This window comes from Salvelinus sp. IW2-2015, linkage group LG27 (assembly GCF_002910315.2).
Source record: "Salvelinus sp. IW2-2015 linkage group LG27, ASM291031v2, whole genome shotgun sequence".
Classification (NCBI taxonomy): Eukaryota; Metazoa; Chordata; class Actinopteri; order Salmoniformes; family Salmonidae; genus Salvelinus; species Salvelinus sp. IW2-2015.
In genome coordinates, this window is record NC_036867.1 from 38,104,800 (window position 1) to 38,124,190 (window position 19,391).

The following is a 19,391-nucleotide window of genomic DNA, read 5'->3' on the forward strand; positions in this document are numbered from 1 at the left end:
TGACTGGGATAAAACCAGGTTTTTGAAATGGTCAATAGCGCACACAACGTCGGAATTCCACGTCGGGCTCTAGAAAGAGCTTGAAGTTCCACTCGAAGTCGAAACTGATGCTTCAATGAGTTCAAACTTGTTTTTTTTCCGAGGTTCCAGGTTTGTCTTGGGGAAGGGTACCAAAACATTTCTGCAGCATTGAAGGTCCCCAAGAACACAGTGGCCTTCATCATTCTTAAATGGAAGAAGTTTGGAACCACCAAGTCTCTTCCTAGAGCTGGCCGCCCGAAGAAACTGAGCAATCAGGGGAGAAAGGTCTTGGTCAGGGAGGTGACCAAGAACCCAATGGTCACTCTGACAGAACTCCAGAGTTCCTCTGTGGAGATGGGAGAACCTTCCAGYAGYKCAACCATCTCTGCAGCACTCCACCAATCAAGCCTTTATGGTAGAGTGGCCAGATGGAAGCCACTCCTCAGTAAAAGGTACAACAGCCCACTTGGAGTTTCCCAAAAGGCACCTAAAGACTCTCAGACCATGAGAAATAAGATTCTCTGGTCTAATGAAACCAAGATTGAACTCTTTGGCCTGAATGCCAATCGTCACGTCTGGAGGAAACCTGMCCCCATCCCGAGGGTGAAGCATGGTGGTGGCAGCATCATGCTGTGGGYATGTTTTTCAGAGGCAGGGACTGGGAGACTAGTCAGGATTGAGGCAAAGATGAACGGAGCAAAGTACAGAGAGTTCCTTGATGAAAACCTGCTCCAGAGCGCTCAGGACCTCAGACTGGGGCGAAGGTTCATCTTCCAACAGGACAACCACTCTAAGCACACAGCCAAGACAACGCAGGAGTGGCTTCGGGACAAGTCTCTGAATGTCCTTGAGTGGCCCAGCCAGAGCCCGGACTTGAACCCGATCAAAAATCCCTGGAGAGACCTGAAAATAGCTGTGCAGCAACACTCCCCATCCAATCCAACCTGACAAAGCTTGAGAGGATCTGCAAAGAATGGGAAAAACTATCCAAATACAGGTGTGCCAAGCTTGTAGCGTCATACCCGAGAAGACTTAAGGCTGTAATCACTGCTTCAACAAAGTATTGAGTAAAGGCTATTAATACGTATGTAAATGTGATAGTTGTTTTTATAAATCAGCAAAAAATTCGAAACTTATTTTTGCTTTGTCATTTTCGGTAATTGTGTGTAGATTGATGAGCTTCTTTTTTTTTTTTATCAATTTGATTTAAATACTTTACGAAGGCACTGTAGGCCCTAACAGTTTGTGGGCACCGTTTGTCACCGTTATAGTGCAATTAATGTATTGTTTAGTGTTGTGCCATGCTGGCATGCATCTAAAAAAAAAATTTTTTTTAAATGGTTTGCCCCTCCAAGATTTACATGCTAAAATTACCACTYATTGGCCATATACCACACGCTCTCGTGATTTATTGCTTATGGGCGCTGTTAAAGTAAGTTTTGCTAGGTCATTGTGGACTGGTAAGTATCTGCATCTGGTGCAAAATGTTGCATGTCTGAATCCAGCAATATAAAGTTGCTTTTGAGACTTTCGTTTCAAGTCTATCCAAAACCTTCACCATTCGGAGTTAATGCCTAAACATAACCTTAAACACWTCTTAATTTGACGTTTACAACCACTTCGAAATTAGAAGTTTGAGAAACATGGTTGAACGTCTTATGTGACACAGAGTTTATTGCTTTGTTTATGCGTGTGCGTTTAGCTATTCGTGTATGGAACGCAGTCCAATGCACTTTCATATAAATTGCTTGGTTTAGCTTGATCAGATTACAGTACCATGAGCATTCGCCTCTGCCTTTGGAAGAAGTACTGTCTGTGGCGGATACGTCTCTTCACCTCATTGAGTCTCTGTGTATCCGCGTTGTTTATGTCTCTTCGGCGCTTCATCAGCATATAGGTCATAAGAAACATTAACGGCTGAAGCTTGTCTTCATCAGCCATTTTAATATATTTCAACAGTTGAAGAGCTTCTCACAAATGGACAAAAGCAAACATGATTTCTAACCATTGGGGTATATAAGGTTCTAACGTGCAATGGGCGTTTCGGTCGTGAACTCGGTTGCKGGAAGATTAGAACAACACCAGGTTGACCTTCCGGTAGTATTTTCCCATGAATTTCAAAATAAAAGTTTTACTGCTAATGCAAAATGTTATAGCGAACATATTATGCTATATTTTTGTCCACAAAAAAGTACTTGAATAAATCTGATTTACTTTAACTTAACAAGACGAACAGTTTAGGAATAGGATGCAGATCTCAGTATTTTAACCAACCAACCACACCAAAGAATAAAGATATGATCAAACATGTCCAATGTTATCCATCATAGTACTCATGTACAATAACGGAAACGGAGGCATTCAAATGACATCCATTAAAAAAAACTTCAATAAAACAAGATATGTACTTTGATGAATTCAGTCAAAAACAGATGTGACATATTTAAATACTGTATTTTAAACAAATAGCAGTTTTGGTGGGCTTTCTGTACATATAGACGACAGTGTCCCAAATGTCGCAGGGACTGCAGTCTTAAGAAATCACGAAATATTATGAGTAATACACASTGGTGTGGGCTAACTGAAGCCAGCAGTGTCCTGGAGGACACACACAAGTGGAAGGTAGAATGRTGTAAGAAATCTGGTTCTGATGTTTTTCCCTCAACACAGGGGCACTATCAAGTTGTAACCTTCTTGCTTCATCWATAGTGTTGTGTTGTCACAAGTAAAAAGAGAAGACTTTACAAATTATTTCATTTTCAAATATATACAAACAAGGGGCCCACTGAGTTCAGACCTTGGCACCTTTACTCATGTATTCATAACGTATTCATGTTGTGATGTGCGAACACAGAAAACACAAAAAAAAATATACAGAAAATGATGACACAATGACAGTTTTCTATTTGTTTGTGAAAGCATCTCATATGTCTTCTCAAGTTTACTTTGAAAAAGAAGCAACTGCCACTCTGTCTACTATCAAATCAAATGTATTATAAAGCCCTTCTTACATCAGCTTATATTTCAAAGTGCTGTACAGAAACCCAGCCTAAAACCCAAACAGCAAGCAATGCAGATGTAGAAGCATGGTGGCTAGAAAAACTCCCTAGAAAGCCAGAACCTAGGAAGAAACCTAGAGAGGAACCAGGCTATGAGGGGTGGCCAGTCCTCTTCTGGCTGTGCCGGGTGGAGATTAACAGGACATGGCCAAGATGTTCAATGTTCATAGATGACCAACAGGGTCAAATAATAAAATCACAGGGTTGTCGAGGGTGCAACAGGTCAGCACCTCGGGAGTAAATGTCAGTTGGCTTCTCATAACCGATCATTCAGAGTATCTCTCGCTCCTGCTGTCTCTAGGAGTTGAAAACAGCAGGTCTGGGACAGGTAGCACATCTGGTGAACAGGTCAGGTTCCATAGCCGCAGGCAGAACAGTTGAAACTGGGCAACAGCACGGCCAGGTGGACTGGACAGCAAGGAGTCATCAATCAGGCCAGGTAGTCCTGAGGCATGGTCCTAGGGCTCAGGTCCTCCGAGAGAGAGAAAGAAAGAAGACAGAAAGAGAGAGAATTAGAGAGAGCATTCTTAAATACACACAGGACACCGGATAAGACAGGAGAAATATCCAGATAATACAGACTGACCCTAGCCCCCCGACACATAAACTACTGCAGCATAAATACTGGAGGCTGAGACAGGAGGGGTCGGGAGACATGTGGCCCCATCCGACAATACCCCGGACAGGGCCAAACAGGCAGGATATAACCCCACCCACTTTGCCAAAGCACAGCCCCACACCACTAGAGGGATATCTTCAACCACCAACTTACCATCCTGAGACAAGCCTGAGTATAGCCCACAAAGATCTCCGCCACGGCACAACCCAAGGCGGGGCGCCAACTATAACATTTCTCCCCTGTGTGAACAGTCTGATGGTATTTTAAATGGCTATGGAAGGCAAAGCATTTATTGCATATTGGACACCTATATGATTTCTTCCATGTGTGTATGGTCTTATTAATTCTAAGGCCCTGTGATCGAGTGAAGCATTTTCCACAGTCTATGCAGGAATATAAGGTTTCTCCAATCTGTGKGATATCATGTGTATCGTTAAATTTAGTTTCTGGTTGACGTATTTGCCACAGTCTTTGCAGCAATYTAATTTCTCTCTTGTATGTATCTCTGTATGTTTCGCCAAGTCTTCCTTTCTTTCAAAACATTTGCCACAGACTTTACAGTAATTCGGTTTCCTTGAGTGCACACTTGGAATGTCTGGTCAAGCATACCTTCGTTCTGTAGCATTTGCCACATTCTTCGCAAGGATGCGGTCTTTCATCTATGTGACTGGTTTAATCATATTTGAAATTGCTCACTATGACATTTCAGAGTTTCCTAATTCCTACCAGCACGTGAATGTGGCATACGTCATTCAGTGACAAACACATCAAGAGCTGTAATTTGTTRGTCACTAGCGTCTATGGCCGCAGTCATAAACCCTGCCCATTTCTACAATTTATCTTCTGAAAATGTGATTTAAAACCTAACCCTAACCTTTTTTTACCTTTATTTTATCAGGGAGTCAGACTGAGACCAAGGTCTCTTACAGATGAGCCCTGAATTACATAAAATGCAAGTAGAAAGAAAAACCCGGTCATAAAAAAACCACATTCATCAGTAATACGGTGCTCAGTTAGTTTTCTCAATTGCCCTAGAAGCAAGAGAGCATACAATTTAAGAACATTTTGAAGATTGTTCCACAAATAAGGTGCAAGAAAGATACATCTGKTTTTATTTAACTCGGTTGAGAACAAATTAATTTCCAGACTTAGCCATCCCTGAGACTGGGTGTAGCAACTAGTATGTCTAAAGTTTAGTAATGATGTTAGGTACAGTAGGCCTTTTTGTAAAAGGGCTTTTATAAATGAAAACATAGCAATGTAGCAACCTACATGAGGGCCAACGAACCTTCTGGTAAACAATGCAGTGACGAATACTAAAATTGTCGCCCGTAATAAAGCGCAGTGTGCTATGATAAACTGCATCTAACTCATTTAATGAAGTGGCAGCTGCGTTCATATATATGATGTCGCCATAGTTTACGACCAATAGGAACGACGACTGAGTAATCTGCTTTCTACTTTTTTAGCGATAGGCAGGACCTATTTCTATAGAAGAAGCCCATTTTTATAGAGAAGAAGACCATTTTATTCTCAGCTTCTTAACTAACTCCTCAATATGCTTTTTAAAAGACAGATTTTCATCAATCCAAAAGAAGAGTCGTTTTTATATGGCTAAAGGAGAAGGATTACCATATTTGTTGTCTTCAGAAAATCCATTCCAAATCTTTTGATGTGTGTGTGTGTGTGTGGCCTGGGAAAAATAATGGGATGGTAAAATCTATTTCAGTCATGGGTTAATAAGAAATTCTAAAGATGTTATTATCCGATTCAAAAACAATTTGGACCTTCAGGTACAATCCGTTAAATCAGATCCTCAATGAAGATGGATTGCCTTGAATATGCTACTGGATAATGAAGAGTTATGGCTCATACATTTATATGGACCGAATAATGACAATCCAAGCTTCTTTGAAAATATTTATAATAACRGAATTAGTCTCCTTAGAAACAAATAACTCTATTGTAATGGTAGGGGATTCCAATAGATTTTTTAAGTACATCAATTTTAAAGGCAATCATATTACTTATCAACTATCACCCTCTGGCTCTCAAAGAGATTCCGAATATTATAGACACGTTAAGAATTTACGGATATTTGGAAGCTTAAAAACCCAGATCTCGTCAAATATACTTGGAGGAGGCTTAATCAATCTAGTCTGATAGATTTCTTTATGGTATCCTTGTATATGGTGCCAAAKGTGAAAAAAGTACCGATTGAGGATCGAATGCGATCCGACCATCATTTTATAGCCCTCTCTATTGGAAATTGAACCAGGGTTTATTGACTGACTACTTTCTTAACAAAAACAAAGGAATAACATACTTTTTCTTGCACAATACAGGTTRAGTGTAGGCACGTATGATATGGGATGCCTTTACATGTGCCCTTAGAGGCCATTCAATTACATTTTCATCCCAAAAACAGTATCCGTCAATGGTGTAAATAAAAGTAATACAGAAGCACTGAATAATCCAGATGCAAAACAAAAGGAGTTTGAGGAACTTATTCAGGAAAGATCGGTTTCATTTATCTAAAAAAACATCAAATTGGATGGAGAATGGCAAAAAATGCACCAACCTTTCCCGAAACCTTCAATATAGAACTGCTACCAAAAATAACCTACAATTCTTTTTACAAACATGGAGAAATCCTTCTCACCAACAGAGAGAATGACGTAAAATATTTTCAACAAATGTTATTTTGTCAAGTTTCTTCAACCTCACTTGGGAAAACATTTTGTAATATCCATCTCCCCCAAAAAATTATGTTAAACTATCTTCAACACAGTTTTTGGTGAAGGCATAATTACACATGATGAACTATGGTTGGCAATTGATTCCTTTCAGATGAGGAAAACCCCTCGTCTGAAGGCATTCCAATATAGATTTATCAAACTTATGAATTTCTGAAATAATAAATAACGGTTACTTCTGACAACTTTGAATTGCTAAGAGGCTTAAAACAAGGCTGCCCTCTGTCACCATATCTATTTTATTATGGCCATTGAATTGTTAACATTAAATTAATTACATAAAGATTAGGATGTCGTACGAACATGAAGTTCATTTGTAATCGGTATCGGTTTAACTGAAAGAAAACAAATCAGTAAAATGACGGGGAAACAGCATTGTTTTTCTTATTAGTCAAGGTCTCCTTGATAACCATTATCCACCTTTTACTAAAAACTAACCACACTGATCAACACATTGTTAGGAGAGGGGGTCATGGGGTGTCTGTGTGTGGTATTGAGAAGTATTTATCTACCTAGACTAGTGCTGACTGCGGATCTCTGTCTGTGTGTGTGTGTGTGTGTGTGTTGCATATGTTCCGTGGTCCTGTGTGTTTGTAGAGCCAGGGTGGTAGGAGTTATGAAAACAACATTACCCAGAATACACCTCTCTCGGGTCATAGGTCGAACCCTTGGGAGATTGTGGGAAGGCCTGGCTGCGGTGGAGAGCGGATCTAGGAGAGGAGAAGTGTGTGTTTGTGTATGATGAACCTGACTTAAGACGGGAAGATGTGTTTGTGAGTGATGTCATAGCAACCGTAACTTTAATATTGCAGATAGATTGTGGCTTCTATCAATGTAATTGTCTGTATCATTTCCAATCCCCCATATATTTTTTGAGTAAATAAACTCAGCAAAAAAGGTAACGTCCCTTTTTCAGGACCCTGTCTTTCAAAGATAATTTGTAAAAATCCAAAAAACTTCACAGATATTCATTGTAAAGGGTTTGAACACTGTTTCCCATGCTTATTCAATGAACCATAAACAATGAAGGGCCTAAAAGTTAAGGGATTAAAGACAAAAGTACCAATGTATGCTATTGACTCAAGTTCTCTTGAGRCCTCAATCTTCAACCTTGAAGGGGCTCATTGAGGACCTGGATAATTCCTCCAGTTTCTCTGGTCTTAAACCCAACTACAGTTGAAATTGAAAATGTACATACATTTTAGCCAAATACATTTAAGATCAGTTTTTCACAGTTCCTGACATTTAATCCAAGTAAAAATTCCCTGTCTTAGGTCAGTTAGGATCACCAATGTATTTTAAGAATGTGAAATGTCAGAATAATAGTAGAGAAAAGGATTTATTTCAGCTTTTATTTCTTTCATCACATTCCCAGTGGGTCAGAAGTTTACATACACTCAATTAGTACTTGGTAGCATTGGCTTTAAATTGTTTAACTTGGATTAAACGTTTTGGGTAGCCTTCCACAAGTTCCCACAAAAATTGGTGGAATTTTGGCCCATTCCTCCTGACAGAGCTGGTGTAACTGAGTCAGGTTTGTAGGCCTCCTTGCTCACACATGCTTTTTCAGTTCTGCCACAAATTTTCTATAGAATTGAGGTCAGGGCTTTGTGATGGCCACTCCAATACCTAGACTTTGTTGTCCTTAAGCCATACCAAGCCACAACTTGGAAGTATGCTTGGATCATTGTCCATTTGGAAGGCCCATTTGCGACCAAGCTTAACTCCTGACTGATGTCTTGAGATGTTGCTTCAATATATCCACATAATTGTCCTGCTTCATGATGCCAGGCTATTTTGTGAAGTGCACCAGTCCCTCCTGCAGCAAAGCAACCCCACAACATGATGTTGCCACCCCCGTGCTTCACGGTTGGGATGATGTTCTTCGGCTTGCCAGCCTCCCCATTTTTTCTCCAAACATAACAATGGTCATTATGGCCCAACAGTCTATTTTTGTTTCATCAGACCAGAGGACATTTCTCCAAAAAGTATGATCTTTGTCCTCATGTGTGCAGTTGCAAACCGTGGTCTGGCTTTTTATGGAGGTTTTGGAACAGTGGCTTCTTCCTTGCTGAGCAGCCTTTCAGGTTATATCGATAAAGGACTCATTTTACTGTGGATATAGATACATTTGTACCGGTTTCCTCCAGCATCTTCACAAGGTCCTTTGCTGTTGTTCTGGGATTGATTTGCACTTTTTCGCACGTTCATCTATAAGAGACAGAACGCGTCTCCTTCCCAGCGTATGACGGCTGTGTGGTCCCATGGTGTTTATACTTGCGTACTATATGTTTGTACAGATGAACATGGTACCTTCAGGCATTTGGAAATTGCTCCCAAGGATGAACCAGACTTGTGGTCTACAATTTTTTTGTCTGAGGTCTTGGCTGATTCTTTTCATTTTCCCATGATGTCAAGCAAAGCGGCACTGAGGTTGAAGGTAGGCCTTGAAATACATCCACAGGTTCACCTCTAATTGACTCAAATGATGTCAATTAGCCTATCAGAAGCTTCTAAAGCCATGACATCATTTTATGGAATTTCCAAGCTGTTTAAAGGCACAGTCAACTTAGTGTATGTAAACTTCTGACCAACTGGAATTGTGATACAGTGAATTATAGTTTATAATCTGTCTGTAAACAATTGTTGGAAAAATACTTGTGTCATGCACAAAGTAAATCCTAACTGAGTCCGAGTCCTAACCGACTTGCCAAAACAAACTATAGTTAACAAAAATTTATGGAGTGGTTGAAAAACTAGTTTTAATGACTCTAACCTAAGTGTATCTAAACTTCCAACTTCAACTGTATATTACGGATTGGTCTCTAAAAGATACAAACTTTAAATTGCCATGTGGTCACCCGATTTTAAATGGGCGGATGGTGAAGTTCATGTGCTTGATGTAACATATCCTGGAAAAGTTGAGCGATCTTGCAACTATTAACTTCGATCAAAACCAAAATAGTTAGAATCTTGAAACAGTGGAAAGGGAAACGCCTATCCATTTAAGGGAAGATTTCCCTGATTAATTCTCTCGTGATATTGCAGTTTACATATTTATTCCATGGCTCTACCATCTCCAGGAGAATCCTTTTTCAAATCATGGGGGGGGGGGGGAATTCACCTTATTTGATGGCAAACCAGATCCAAAGTTAAACGAGCATATTTATATGACCAATATAAGTTTGTAGGGTTAAAACTATTAAATATTACGGCATTAAACCTCTCTTAAAGCCTCCATTGTATCTACATCCAAATTGGTTTTCTAGCAAGCTTTGAGTGGGCTCTTAGCCTTTTTGCATATTAAAACCTTACATTTTCGTTGGATTCACAATGGATCCCTGTTTTAAAGTATTCTCCTTTTTAAAGTATTACAATTTCATCCTCCAGAGAAGGCAGATCTAATTTTACAGCAAATAATATGGTGTACTGATAGAGAAAAAAAAACTGTCGTCAAAAGGTTTGACAGCAGTACTGTATAAAAATTCTAGTCATTTGGGAAGAGGTTTTTGATGTCCCAATACCTTGGCATCAGGTCTATGAACTGACATACACAATCCGTTTGTTTCAATTTAAGCTATTACATAAAATACTTGCTACAAAAATAATGCTCAATATATGGGACATTGAACAGTCAGCCTTGTGCAGACTCTGCCACGAGGAAGCAGAATCACTAGAATATATTTTCTGGTTCTGTCCATTGGTGGCTCACTTTTGGAGTCAGGTCCAGGGATGGTTGTTATGTCATAATATCAGGAACATGGAAACTGTATTGTTAGGAGATCGTGTTTTTTCAGATCAGTCAATGGGAAATATGATTATACTCTTGGGTAAAGTATTTATTTTTTTGGCAATATCGGTAGAAATGTTACAAGGACTCAAAAGACATCATAGTAAAATGGAGGGATGTATTGCAAAAGGAAATATAAAAATGTCATTATACTGGGAAAGATGGGTTAATCTGTGGACACTGGAGGGTTGGATTTACGATCAGAATGAATGGTGGATTGGCCGCTGTGGGCGAAAATCCAGCACTTGAAGAAAGGAGAAATTAGAAATATGTATAATTGTTTAAATACAGGTATCGTAGATGTGAGCGAAAATAGCTGTAAGTAGCAGAAGAAGTATTGTTGTCCGTTAGTTTACTCCAAGCAGGGTAGGGATGGTAGGGTAACATTGCATTTTACATGTCATTGGAACAAATACAAGAACAGAGTTTGGTTAAGTTTGTATGTATATGAGCAATACGAGTCTAAAACCACAGAATATTAAACTGGTCATCCAAAAGTTACAATGGTTTGAGCCAATTTGTCCTACTGTATGCATCTTACACAAATAGGCCAAATAAAACATGATCATACAGTATGCTGTATAAAGAGTTTGGCTAACTTTCTATGGATCTAATTTAACTGCACTGTATATAAGTATCTGAATATGTAATATTGTGTAACCCCAGGAAGAGTAGCTGCTGCATGTGCAACAGCTAATGGGGATCCTAATAAACTAAACTATGGATGTAATTGTTTCTCTATGGCTGTGGACACTTCTAGAATCTTCCCCATGATGACAGAGACCTAATCTGCAACCATTATCCAATCGTTGCCTCTTTCACCACGTGTGCGCAGACACCATTCTGTTGGGAGGCGTGGTAACCGGTGCTTAGGACCATCTTGGTAGCCACATTGTCGTAGATACGGTTGTCGTGGCGAGGCAGGAAGCCCCTCTGCAGCTTGTGCTCCAGGTGCATGTGGTTCTGAGGGGGGAGACCAAGGCACGCTCTGAAAGGGAAAAGGGATACCTAGTCAGTTGCAAAACTGAATGCATATAACCAGAGACCAGCACAACATTTTATTGGACAATAGAGACAGGAAGTTCAGTAACAAACATTACGATTGATGACCACTAAGACAAGTCCCTAACAAGACAGGGTGGTATGTGTTCTGACCTCATGATGTTCTCAATGCAGGCTCTCTGTCTGAAGTAGGCATTGACCAGCGGGGCCCCAGGGGGAACGAGGGGAGCTTTACACATGAAGGAGAGAATAGCCAGGACACTGTGGAAGGACTGGAAGGTCTCTGATCCTTGGGGCCGAACACATACACGCTGACACAACTCTGTGAGGAGGACCAGGTCCAGGATGATGGGGCTGGCTAGCAGAGAGTCCTGGAGAGAGACACCTTTGTTAGAAAAAAATCAGGTCGAGGTGTGGGTGTGTGTGTGTGAGAGACTCACCTCACAGGTGTTGTGCATTGCGATAGTGTTGGTTCCTCCCATCATGATCTCAGAGGTGTATTCATCCATCGCCCTCTTACTGTCCCCCACATACGGCACATACTTAATCACCACCTACACACACGCAGCAAGACAACCGAGTCAAGTTTTTCTCAAGAAAAACTACAGATACTTTCTGCCACTTAGTAAAACAAATGCAATTGATATCTACCAGGTATGAAAAAACACACACATTCAACTCTTAACACAGATCAGGTTTCTCTGTGGTACACACACACACACAAAAACACCCGCAAACTTACACAGTGGTCAGGTTTCTCCCCTTTGTGGTACAGTATAGGGTTGGAGTTAACCATGTCATCCACCACATTGCTCTTGGAGATCTCCTTGGAGCGGAACTGCTCCGGTGCTGAGAGGTTCATACCATCGTTGTTGCCAAGGTGATTGTAGCTGACAATGGAGGTGGGCTGTCATGGCAACACATTATTGTACAGTCTGGTATTAACCTAGTGTTTACACACATGAAATTGCTCTTATACCTTGGTGCGATCATTGTAATAACAGTGTTAACATGTTGTATAGTAATTTTAGAATAACTTAGTAGTTGTATAATTATGTACTTCGTTATTATACAAGTGGAACGGGGACTGTTCATGTAACAGAAGTCCGATTAAAGTGAATGAAACATCAAATGGACTGGGTCGACCTCTCACCTTGATCCCAGCACTGATGAGGAAGTCGACCAGGACTGACTTGATCTTTGTCTGACCAGACTTGAAGTCATCTCCTGCTATGAACACGTTTCTCTCCACAGCCAGCTCTATCGCCCCAGGGACAAACGTGTTCTGGGGAGAACCGTTAATGTAGGCACAGCCCTCCAGGATACTGGCTACGGCAAACAAAGTAGAGGGAGACACCTCCCCACCTGACTGATAGAGACAGAGAGAGAGTGTAAATGAGTGAGAGAGAGAGTAAAAGAGAGAGAGAAAGAGAGAGAATAGATCTGTCAGATCTCTACCTGTATGGCAGCCAGGAGATTCTTGGCCGTGTCGTTGACCCCGGCTGTGAGGTCACAGAAACGTTCGGTGTTGGCCGTCCACAAAACGATGACCTTCTCCACACCGCTTGAATGCCGGAAGTCCTGAATGTCTGCTCTGATCTGCTCCACCTGGAGGGAGAGAGAGAGAGAAGAATCACTACTCAGACAGAGACACATAGGGTCTATGGGGTAAGAGATAAGGGGTTAGGGGACAGGGTGTACGAGGCGCACACACACTACTTGGGATTGGGCGTACCTGTTCAGCCATGGTCCCTTTCAGAACGTTGTCTGCTCGGCCCGCCTGGTTGGCAGCTATGAATTCTGGGATATAGATGGAGGCTCTGGGTCGGAGGTAGCTCATGTGTGGGCGGAGCTTCTCCTGGAGAGACCAATCAAGGACCTCGGCTCTCTCCATCGCACTGCCCAGGTCCATGGATGAGATGTCCCAGCCTGACACACACTCTCTTTATTTAATTAGTTAGCTAACGTTTTACAAACCTAATGTCTCTTGAAAGAAAACCTGTCAGACAGGCCCAAAAGAACCAGTTAGACTAGAAGACCAGAGGTGTATACTGTACCTCTGCCTCCAGGGCAGTGCTGAATAATTGTGCTAGATAAACTGATAGAGTTAAACAGGAGGTTAAAAAACCAGCCTGGCAGACAGACATTCCACATGGAGCCTTTTACCTTCTCCCTCTCCACAGTGGCGCCTGAAGAATTGACCTAGGGTCAGCATTCCTTCTCTGATTACATACAGACACACACAGACATGCCCACACACACTCCTTTACCATCAAAGACGATATCATTAGGGTGCACCATGGGTAAGAGGTCACGGAACGGAATGTTAACTTCCTTTCCATCTGGCCCCGGCCCTAAACACACAGTTGAGGACTGGAAGAGGGAACCGTAGTAGTTGGCTTTCTGGGAAGGGGGAGGGGGGTTCGAAAAGGGGGGAGGGGGTAATAAAACAGACAGAACAAAAATAAATAAGTATTGAATAATAACACATTAAATCAGTGGTATTCAAACTTTTTATACAGGGACTCCTTTCCCCCCCCCAGAATTTCAGCCAACCCCACCCAAAATCTAATGACACAACCTTAATTTACCATTTAAAATGTATTTATTTTTTAAATTGGGATTTGTACATCAACAAATAACCTTCAATTCACTACATTTTCATCTCTCTTATCAGAATTAAGAAAACCAATAAATAAAATGCACTCAATTATTTTTCAAATGATCTTTCTCAAAAAACTTTTATATTATCCTATTCAGCAATGTTTACTTTTAAATTTGTTTTGGCGAACCTACTGCAATTCCCCCCGGGACCCCACTAGGAGTCGTGACCCCAACTTCAAATATCCCTGCATTAAATGGAGAATGATTTGAGGGATTCTTTCAAACAGGAAAAAAGAAAACTCACATTTGGGGAAGTAATGATGCCCCGGGGCGGCAGGTAGCCTAGTGGTTAGAGCATTGGACTTGTAACCGAAAGGTTGCAAGATCGAATCCCTGAGCTGACAAGGTAGAACTCTGTTGTTCTGCCCCCGAACAAGGCAGTTAACCCACTGTTCCTAGGCCATCATTGAATATAAGAATTTGTTCTTAACTGACTTGCCTAGTTAAATAAAGATAAAATAAAAATATAAGGTAAAGGACTGCCTGTGTTGTAAACATTAGTGTGTCAGTCAATGTTAAGCCCTTAACACTCCACGAAACCCATCATATCAGTGTGTGTGTGTGTGAACCCATCACTGTATTAGGGGTATAATGAGGCTCTGCATCAGGGAAGAGACATGTCTTTGGAAAATAGGCCAAAAAACAGTTAAAGTAGGATCAATGAGACACACACACCACCTTACCTGTTCTCCAGTTTTGGTTTTCCAGGTGAGTCCCAGTCTGTTGGCCAGGACAGCAGCGGTGACGGTGGTCCCATTGTTTCCTCCCCAGCCAACTAGCATCACCCCCAGCTTGGGGACACGTCGCTCAGTACGGAACTCAAGCTCACTAACGGACGGGGTCACCTGGAGGGGTGGAGTCGAGAGAGTTACACAGTTAGAAATGAGATAGATGATGCTGGTGTGTGTGTGTGTGTGTGTGTGTGAGACTCACTGTGAGTGTGTCTCCATCCCTGCGTACAGCAGTAGTATGGTAGCAGTATTGAGCCTCGATGTGTGTATCTGTGTACTTCACATTGGGATTGTTGATACGAATGTTCTCAGTCATGACTGCAGGCTTGAGAGAGAGTGACAGAGGCAGAGAGACAAAGAGAAAGAGTGATGAGTGCAACAGGAGAGTTAGGGGAGATATTAAGACAGCCTAGGAGTTCTATGGCTTCATTTATTTATTTGAATAACTTAATTTCCACAAATATAATTTCAAAAAAAAAAAAAACATTTGAAAAATAAGTATAGACTGAATAAATTGATAAGGTAGCTAACGATGCAATTAAAAAAAAAGTTAGCTAGCTCGCTTAACATTGACAATATGGTCAAACTATCTACATTAATAAGTTGAGGCTAATTGTCGAAAGCGTATTTGTCATCTTTTGGTTGAAAAGATGAAACGTTAGTGGTGAAACGTCACAACTGGAGTAACAACATTTTCTCAGAGATTCTCACTTGAATTCAAGTGAAACTTCTCAGTCGGAACGCTGCACTTCCGATAGTGATACGCTACAAGCCACGACTGTAAAGTTAGCAGCAATAGTCGAATCAGCGGTTCGCCTTCAAAATAAAAGTCCTGCATTGAAACTGATGCAAACTGATAAAGAGGAATCATGACACAATTGGACTGGATAATGGTGAACATGGTTGGTATGTCGTTATAATTTCAACAAAAGACAATAATTAATTAATTTTAGAATATACAACAAAATCAGTTGAAATCACACTGTGGGTGTAGGCCCAATAGACTTCAGAATTGCATTGGGGCTTCAAATCAAATTTTATTTGCCCCTTACCCCGAATTGAACAGGTGTAGGTAAACCTTACAGTGAAAAGCTTACTTACAAGCCCTTAACTTGCAGTTTTAAGAAAATACCTTAAAAGTAAGAGATAAGTATAACAAATAATTAGACAACACAGTAAATAACAATAGCGTGGCTATATACAGGTCCCGTGTGGCTCAGTTGGTAGAGCATGGCGCTTGCAACGCCAGGGTTGTGGGTTCATTCCCCACGGGGGGACCAGGATGAATATGTATGAACTTTCCAATTTGTAAGTCGCTCTGGATAAGAGTGTCTGCTAAATGTAAATGTAAATACAGGGGGTACCGATACAGAGTCAATGTGCGGAGGCACCAGTGTCGAGGTGATTGTACATGTAGGTAGATTAAAGTGTCTACGCGTAGAGAGTAGCAGCAGTGTGGAGGGAGGAATAGTCTGGGTAGCCCTTTGATTAGCTGTTCAGGTGTCTTATGGCCTGGGGGTAGAAGATGTTTAGAAGCCTCTTGGACCTAGACTTGGTGCRCCAGTACTGCTTGCCGTGCGGTAGCAGAGAGAACAGTCTATGACATGGGTGGCTGGAGTCTTTGCCAATTTTTAGGGCCTTCCTCTGACACCACCTGGTATAGAGGTCCTGCATGGCAGGAAGCTTGGCCCCGGTGATGTACTGGGCCGTACGCACTACCCTCTGTAGTGCCTTGCAGTCAGAGGCCGAGCAGTTGCCATACCATGCAACCCGTCAGGATGCTCTCGAAGGTGCAGCTGTAAAACCTTTTGAGGCTCTAAGGACTCATGCCAAATCTTTTCAGTCTCCCGAGGGGGAATAGGTTTTGTCGTGCCCTCTTCACGACTGTCTTGGTGTGCTTGGACCATCTTAGTTTGTTGGTGATGTGGACGCAAAGGAACTTGACGCTCTCAACCTGCTCCACTACAGCCCTGTCAATGAGAATGGGGGCGTGTTCGGTCCTCCTTTTCCTGCAGTCCACAATCTCCTTTGTCTTGATCACATTGAGGGAGAGGTTGTTGTCCTTGTACCACATGGTCAGGTCTTTGACCTCCTTCCTATAGGTTGTCTCATCGTTGTCGGTGATCAGGCCTATCACTGTTGTGTCATCGGCAAACTTAATGATGGTGTTGGAGTCGTGCCTGGCCGTGCAGTCATGAGTGAAAAGGGAGTACAGGAAGGGACTGAGCACGTACCCGAGGGGCCCCCATGTTGAGGATCAGCGTGGCGGATGTGTTGTTACCTACCCTTACCACCTGGGGGTGGCCCGTCAGGAAGTCCAGGATCCAGTTGCAGAGGGAGGTGTTTAGTCCCAGGGTCCTTAGCTTATTGATGAGCTTTGAGGGCACTATGGTGTTGAACGCTGAGCTGTAGTCAATGAATAGCATTCTCACATGTGTTCCTTTTGTCCAGGTGGGAAAGGGCAGTGTGGAGTGCAATGGAGATTGCATCATCTGTGGAACTGTTGGTGCGGTATGCAAATTGGAGTGGGTCTAGGGTTTCTGGGATAATGGTGTTGATGTGAGAGTTTTTGGCCCTAGAAACGGCTGTCTAAATTGTTAAAAACACAATTCTGACAAATGTAACAGACAATGGATGACGATATAAAACTTTGTAGCCTACTGGTACAAACAAATAATGAGTGGATATCGGGCATTTGTTGGAATTCAGGTATTTCAAATTTTTGTCCGAACACTGTGAAAATAGTCCCCTTAGTCACTTTTTTCCCTGCCTGGCTCTAGATTACACCCATCTATAGCCTACATAGGCCTCATCAAGAGGTTCTGATCTCTTGGCCTAACGGTTAAAGCGGTTGTTTGACAGTCGCTGTACCCGGGGTGAAGTTGGTGTCAGATGTTGGATGGCGCCCTCGCAGAGGCATGTACACGTGACCAACTGGGTACATACATCAGTTCAATGTCTATTTTTTATTAACATTTGGTTGAGTTGTCAACTAACATGAAATCACCAGAACATTTCACATAACATTGGATTTAGGTTAAAAAATAAATAAATAAAAATGGGTGAAAAAAACTAATTCTACATTGCTGCCTTTTTACAAATGCAATCCAAATTTCCACATTGATTCAACATCATAACATTTAACATTTTTGTTGAAATTACGTGGAGAAAAAAATGTTGATTCAACCAGTTTTTGCCCAGTGGGGAGGAACTTCGTATAGAGCATTGGTTCCCCACCAGTTGTACTAGGACCCCTGGGGGTACTTGAGAAGACTCGAGACCATAGGCATACTGGTAAAATGCACATGAGGGGGTACTTCAGGGGTACWCCGGGCAGAGCAAAATTCAGTTGGTGGTTTGGAAACTGAAAAAGGTTGGGAACCACTGGTATAGAGGAGTGGGGACAGCTCTCCGGAAGGAAGTAATATAGCAACCTTAACCAATACCTAGCCACCTTGTCAAGAYGTTCGGATCTCTTGGCGTAGCGGTTCAAAGGTATTGGCTTGATAGTCGCTGGGCCAGGGTTCGAATGCGGGTTTGGGCTACCCCCAAAATCGCCTGAGATGCAAAAAACCCATTGTATTGCTTTGAGTCTATTTCAGCCATTACTGGAGTGTGTTTGAAAGGTCATTACTAAACGTTAACGGGGACAAACTAATGGCACAAGCAAGATTGGGTTCGAGTCGCCAGCGTAAAATGAACGCAATCGATCCAGTGACAATAGGCTACAGGAAACACAAAGGAAATTGATGGCTGAAAAGGAGAAATCCTAAGTTTGTCAGACTTGACAAGCGAGTTGATGCTTATACACTGTACAGCATTACCGTTAGATTGTGAATGCATGACATGGAGTTTCAGGCTAATCGGTGACACCTACTGTAGCCTACAAAACACAATTCTGAATAGTAGCCTATGTATGCACAGATATTAGCATCGTAGCTCCTATTGTGGAACTTTGACAGTGGGAATTCACTTTAGTAGTAAAAAAAAAAAGCCTAGTACGCACTTAAAGCCTACGCACTTTAGTCTACTTACCGTGGAATACGTTGGAGTCAGGAGATGGAACTTTCTCTTCTAAACAACAGTGATAGGTTACGGACGGTTCTTCGTTGATTTGATAGCTTGCTTGTTTAGATTTTTCTGTTATATTTCATCTAATAGCCTAGTAAATCGCTCGTTCTCATGCGCAGCCCGACCTCTTCAATTCGTCAAGTGAGCCGAAGTGGAATGAAGATGTGCTGTTCCAATATTGCTGTTGCGAGTGCAGGAGCATATCCCTTAGAGCCCCGTTCATTTATAGATAGCTTAGTGGCAGAGCCGGAATGGCTACTTGTAGGCAGAGGAGTGTCTATGCAAAATCCCGGCATTTACATATACGGTTGAAGTCGGAAGTTTACATACACCTTAGCCAAGTACATTTAAACTCAGTTATTCACCATTCCTGACATTTAATCCTCAATAATTCCTTGTCTTAGGTCAGTTAGAAATAAAAGCTGAAATAAATCATCCTCTCTACTATTATTCTGACATTTCACATTTTAAGAGTGTGAAATGTCAGAATAATAGTAGAGAGAATTAWTTCTTTCAGCTTTTATTTCTTTCATCACATTCCCAGTGGGTCAGAAGTTTACATACACTCAATTAGTATTTGGTAGCATTGCCTTTAAATTGTTTAACTTGGATCAAACGTTTCGGATAGACTTCCACAAGCTTCCCCCAATAAGTTGGGTAAATTTTGGCCCATTTCTC

The 19,391-nt window shown here is 41.6% G+C and overlaps 2 protein-coding genes across 4 annotated transcripts in view; both read right to left on the minus strand.

The window, feature by feature from the left end:
* LOC111953712 (uncharacterized) overlaps positions 1-2,084 on the minus strand; it is a 10,922-nt gene extending 8,838 nt beyond the window's left edge. The window contains exon 1 of one of the 2 annotated variants that reach the window (XM_023973155.2): positions 1,858-2,084. In XM_023973155.2, the coding sequence (XP_023828923.1) occupies positions 1,858-1,962 (105 nt within the window). In that variant the 5' untranslated portion in view covers positions 1,963-2,084. Of the gene's footprint in view, positions 1-1,797 lie in introns of both variants that reach the window. The other variant, XM_023973154.2, reaches the window with a different exon arrangement.
* An 8,189-nt stretch (positions 2,085-10,273) lies between these two features.
* Positions 10,274-18,954, minus strand: LOC111953455 (inositol-3-phosphate synthase 1-A). Of its 2 annotated transcripts, none has more exons than XM_023972742.3 (11): positions 18,678-18,954; positions 14,845-14,960; positions 14,595-14,756; positions 13,518-13,650; positions 12,983-13,176; positions 12,706-12,855; positions 12,401-12,616; positions 11,990-12,154; positions 11,688-11,801; positions 11,401-11,618; positions 10,274-11,233 (listed from the first exon to the last, which is right to left on the minus strand). In XM_023972742.3, exons 2-11 carry the CDS (start codon positions 14,956-14,958, stop codon positions 11,044-11,046), a joined length of 1,656 nt encoding a protein of 551 aa, XP_023828510.1. In that variant the 5' UTR covers positions 14,959-14,960; positions 18,678-18,954; the 3' UTR covers positions 10,274-11,043. The 2 variants fall into 2 exon arrangements, with proteins under 2 accessions (XP_023828510.1, XP_023828509.1); XM_023972741.3 differs by having other exon boundaries at positions 14,845-14,967.
* Positions 18,955-19,391: the final 437 nt, after the last annotated feature.

Coding starts and splice junctions, on each gene's coding strand:
- LOC111953455 (XM_023972742.3), bottom strand. CDS start 14,958: ATGACTGAGAACATTCGTATCAACAATCCCAATGTGAAGTACACAGAT. Junction 12,155..12,400: donor TCATCAGTGCTGGGATCAAG/GTGAGAGGTCGA, acceptor TTGCCATGACAG/CCCACCTCCATTGTCAGCTA. Junction 11,619..11,687: donor CAATGCACAACACCTGTGAG/GTGAGTCTCTCA, acceptor GTCTCTCTCCAG/GACTCTCTGCTAGCCAGCCC.